At 50.6% G+C, this 5,015-nt stretch overlaps 1 protein-coding gene across 1 annotated transcript; it reads right to left on the bottom strand.

Annotated features, from left to right (window-relative positions):
* Positions 1–1,129: 1,129 nt before the first annotated feature.
* Positions 1,130–1,459, bottom strand: LOC104122911 (keratin-associated protein 5-4-like). Its single transcript, XM_009635103.1, has one exon. The coding sequence runs from the start codon at positions 1,457–1,459 to the stop codon at positions 1,130–1,132; it is 330 nt and encodes a 109-aa protein (XP_009633398.1).
* Between the last annotated feature and the right edge of the window lie 3,556 nt (positions 1,460–5,015).

The following is a 5,015-nucleotide window of genomic DNA, read 5'->3' as shown; positions in this document are numbered from 1 at the left end:
AGCGATGAGGGCTCCCCTCAGCCTCCTCTGCTCCAGGCTGAACCCCCCCAGCTCCCCCAGCCGCTCCCCAGCAGCCTGGGGCTCCAGACCCCTCCCCAGCTCTGCTGCCCTTCTCTGGACACGCTCCAGCCCCCCCAGGTCCTTGGGGGAGGGAGGGGCCCAACCCTGACCCCAGCAGTCGAGGGGCGGCCTCACCCATGCCGAGTACAGGGAGTTAGCTCCTCTCTGCACCCTTTCCAGCAATGCCAGATATTTCTGATCATCATGACACACTTGAGAACAATCTTATCAGAGCAACATCCATTTCATGAATGGCGATACGGGACCAATAAATTACACAACTAATTTTAATTACAATTTATCAGTTCGTTGTGTAATGCTGGCATCTTGTGACACCCCTGGCTCGACCCAAGGCTCTTGAAGTATTGGGCAGAGGGTTTCTAGAAAGGCTTGCTGGCGGATTTGTTGCAAACATGTGGAGATACCTGCCCCAAGGATGGCGCCTTGGGACTAGAAGGCAAAAAAAAAAGGGTTTTCTGCCCCATCATGGATGCCTTTGCCTATAGGACTTTTTCTGCCCCATGGTTGTGCCCAGAGCTTGCACAATGCAGCCTGTGGGGTCTTGGTGGGGGTTTTGGGTCTCCAGCTCTGTGGGGAGGTGGCATGGACGAGAGGTCCCTGTGCTGCAGAGCCCTGAGATGGCCTCCTAAAATATCAGTGTTTAAAAATCTTGATTCTCTCTCTTTGTCTTTGGAGTTCATAGGGGAGAGTGTGGCAGTGCCAGCCCCTATTGCTTGTGTCTGGCAACTTCTGGGCCATTAAACAAGTGCAAGGTGTCTTGTATCGTGTTATGAAATATAAAGGGAAAGAAAAATCATGAACACAAAACTCTCATGAACTCTGACTTGTAATGGCTCATACATAGTTACAGACCAATACAGAGAAAACCGCGCCAGCGTGAACATGCATAACTTTAGCACCCACAGATAAGCTCATCAGCGGTAGAGGGACTGCCAAGGGAGGAGGAGGAGGCATTTTCTTTGAAGATTGCTAGGAGAGATGCAAAGCTTTCTGAATGCAGCACAAGATCAAGGACATGCATGTGTATAGCGTGCAGGTAATGTCCTGATCACTTCATCTTTGAGGACACTTGATAAATTTGCTGCTGGCAATCCTGTGGCTTTCCATGGCAGGATCCCCCACTGCTCCCGTGGCATCCAGATCCACCACTGCTCCCATGGCACCCGGATCCACCACTGCTCCCATGGCAACTGGATCCACCACTGCTCCCATGGCAACTGGACCCACCGCTGCTCCCGTGGCATCCGGATCCACCACTGCTCCCATCGCTGCGCCCATGGCATCCAGATCCACCACTGCTGCCAGGGCAGCCTTCACTGCTGTGGCATGAGGATCGTTCTTGCCGGTGGCACTGGTCTTTGTCCTGGCGGGAGCACATCTTTGAAGACCTGCTGGGAAGACTGTCATCTTTGAGTGGGCGCAAAGGCAAGAGACACCGTGATGTCTGTCAGCTAGCAGTAATAGATGTCTAGGTAGGTGGGATTATATATCAAGAATAAATTCTCATTATAAGCCAGATTCTTGGAAAAAGAGAGAAAAATTAGCAATGCATGTCTGCCGGTAGCGGTCCCTGGCCTGTGCAGAGGACTCTGTGCTATCTTCCTTTGAGCAAGTCTTTCCTTTCTCTTCTGTGTTTAGCAAATATATAAGACAGAAGTTAAAGCACTTGGTGATTAGTGAGAAACGGTGGCCAGAGTCCAGAGCGAGACCTGAAAACTCCTGTCCTCAGCTGCCTGAATCAGAAAGTTTTAAGTTTTTCTAGTTGCTTCCTATTATTTATGTATAGACATGGATGGAGAAGACAACCCAAGCAGAAGGACTGAGCAGCTGCGGCCAGAGACAGTCAGAGAGATGAGACGCATAAGAGAAGTGACCAAGACCTCAGGATCAGGACAAAGCCGGTGATCATTGAAAGTGCAAAAGTTTGATCAAGCTGGACTTACCCCGCTGAGCAGGAGTTCAAGAGGAGACGTGAAGCTGAGGCAATGAGGAGGATCGGGGTGCGAGATCTTTTATAGGGCGTCCAGGGTTTTTCCTCCGGAAACAAGATGAGCTCCCACTGGAGGGACTTGATTGTTCACCACCCTGAGCGCTTTGCTAATTGGAGAGTTTTTACACTGCTGTTTTGACTCATGGTGTTACGAGCAGATCAATATCCCGCCTTCGGGATCGCTGTTCCTCTCGTTACTCCATAAAAATGTTAATTGCCCACCACGCCTGGCGTGGTTCATGTGCAGGGATGGGGAGGTTTCTGGGTGGTTTAGCTGCCTTTGACTACAGCATTTACCTGCTTCTTTTGCCTAATGCAAAGCCCAAGTCAGCAATGCAAAAATTTTAGCGGATGGGAGGGTGGGATAATGGGGAGGGCTGGTGGAGTGGGTTGCCAAGGGATCCAGAAAATAAAAGGGGCTTGGAAGAAAACAATTAAGGCCATGATGGCGTGTAGGAAAAATGAGTGATCTTGGGCAGCATGGGAAAAAATTCTGGGTTGTGAATGGGCAAAGGAGACAAAAATACGGGTACGAGCACATGATGGGGTGGCAGAAGGGGAGCACAGAGCCCAGGGCTGGTCTATGTGGGGGGTGCCCTGAAAACAAGGAGTGTGAGCATCATCTGACAAGCCCTGTGGGCCAGCACTGGCCGTCCGCATCCACCGGGGTGATGGGGCTCAGCCCTGGTGGGTTACAAAAGGAGTCGAGGTCACCTCTGGGCTCTAAAGCTGTCACTGAGGTTTGGGTTTGGGGTTTAGAGGTGGGGAGATGGCCATGCAGGCTTTGAAGCAAACTCTTGCTGGACATGTCCCGTTGGGATGATGGAAGTGGGCGAACACAGGTGGTGGGACATGGCTGGGGAGTAGCATCAGAGAGAAGCCTATTTCTGAGTGGAATATTGCAATATTTCAGGTCAGTCCTTCCCTGGCTGAAGCCAAACAGAAGGAATTTAAAACCCCACAGGAGACAGAGAACCTCCAGGGAGGAGGCTCAGAAAGACAAAGGTCTCCAACAGCGTCCCATTCCCACAATACTGGTTCCAAATATCTGCTGTTGGTAGCCTTTATTACACTTTGATCGGAGAAAAGAGTAGGGAAGAAAGCATTGTAACCCTGAGCTCTTTCCTCCTTCTTTGCCTCCACCCTCAGCTGTACATTGGGGGGGGGGCATTGGGATCTGCATCTCCGCTGATTTAATGCTCTGCTTTGGGGAGAAAAGTTTCTTTCTGCCTACAGTGCACCTCAGGCCTGATCTCATCCAGGACTCTAGAGGCCACTGTAATATTAATAATAGCAGAGATTGAAATAAAATACAAGACAGAGACAAGGAGATTCATTGCTAACCAATGGGGCTGAATCACTTGCACAAATTGATACGTGAGGAAATCAGAACGTGTCTGGGGATATTTCACAAACGTCAGAAGACTCAAAATTCTTGTGAAACTACTCTTTGCGATTCACTAATTACACCCCAGATCACATGGATGGTGACAAACATGTTTATCATTTCTCTCGGCGACAGAGGCATCCACCTGAGCACGGCCTGGTGGGGAGCATGCTCACGCACGCATGCTGGAGACCCGGCCCCATGTACAAGACAGGACCGTGTTGACCCCACAGCTGGTCTCTGGGACCAGCTCCTCGTCTTTGGGAGAGGCTTCCCCGCCTCCCTTGATCCTACTCTGAGTGGATGGCTGGTTTTTTCTTCGTGTAGTTTGTTGGCTTTATGGAAGGAATTGCCTTTGCAGTTGTCCTAATACAAGTCTCAGGAGGCGGTTTATTCCCCAGTTTGGATCATGGTTTCTGGGTGGCTTATAAATGGTCATGATTCTTCTTTCATAGGTCAGCTACTGGTTTTGTATTTATGAAGGAGATAAATGACGCACACAAAAACCCCACAATCTGTCTGGAGGACAGCCCAGGTACCGGTTCAAACCTCCAAATCCCTGAGAAGTGATTTATACGCAAAGAAGATCCCTCTTTTGTTTCAGACAGGGATTGCTTGTGTGAAATCCCTCTCATTAGAGGTTAGACAAATCGATGTCAAAATAGCTTAAGCAGAGCGACTCCTGCCCTGGGGTGTGGGAAATGGAAGTCACCTTCCTGAGGTCCCCCCCAACCCTCTCTTCCACAGCCCTGCAAGCTTCAGAAGGGATTTGAAAGTGGATTTGGATGCCTTTGCCACAGCCCCATCCTTTGCTTTGATAGTTTTGCTGGCACCTTTCTACAGAGGTCCCCAAGGCTTGCACAAGCAGTGTTGCATGCACTGGGGTGGCTGAGCCATTGCAGCCCTCCACACGGCCTGAGGGGGTGGACATTTGGGCTTCCCCAGGGCTGGGCCACCCCACCGAGCCGTGCTTGGGGTGGGAACTGCTTGCTCTGTAATGCACGTTGGCATCAGCCTCTGCAGATGCGTGAGGAAGAGGTTGGCAAGGAAGGCTTGCTGCAGCGTCAGGGCAGAACCTGTTGGCAGCCCCCATGCATCCACCTGTAAAACCTCCATCCTGGGAAGGTGCACCCTCTGCCTGTTTTTACTTCTTTTCCTTATCCAGATCGTGCTGCAGGAGAAATCTCCACCATTAGTGTTGCAAAGCACCTGATTCTGCAATGTGTCACATCCCGCAGGCTGGGCCAGGATGGAGATGAAGAAGTCTCTCTCCTGGGCTGGGTGAGGTGTCAGGAGCCACCTGGGACACGATGCTGTGAGTCATTGACTCCAGATCCCTGCTTTGCTGCAACAATCCTCCCAGGTGATTCCTCTTCCAACCTTACAAGGATTCCTCTTCTAACCTTAAATCTTACAAGTTTGGGGCCTTCTGCTCCATTAGAGAGAGTGGGTCCAGCCAAGCGACCCCCCTTATAGAATCATAGTGTTGTTTAGGTTGGAAAAGACCTTTAAGATCATCAAGTCCAACCATTAACCTAACCCTGCCATCCCACCACT

Source organism: Egretta garzetta, unplaced genomic scaffold, assembly GCF_000687185.1.
Source record: "Egretta garzetta isolate BGI_Z169 unplaced genomic scaffold, ASM68718v1 scaffold350, whole genome shotgun sequence".
Taxonomy (NCBI): domain Eukaryota; kingdom Metazoa; phylum Chordata; class Aves; order Pelecaniformes; family Ardeidae; genus Egretta; species Egretta garzetta.
This window is presented reverse-complemented; position numbering and strand designations above follow the sequence as displayed.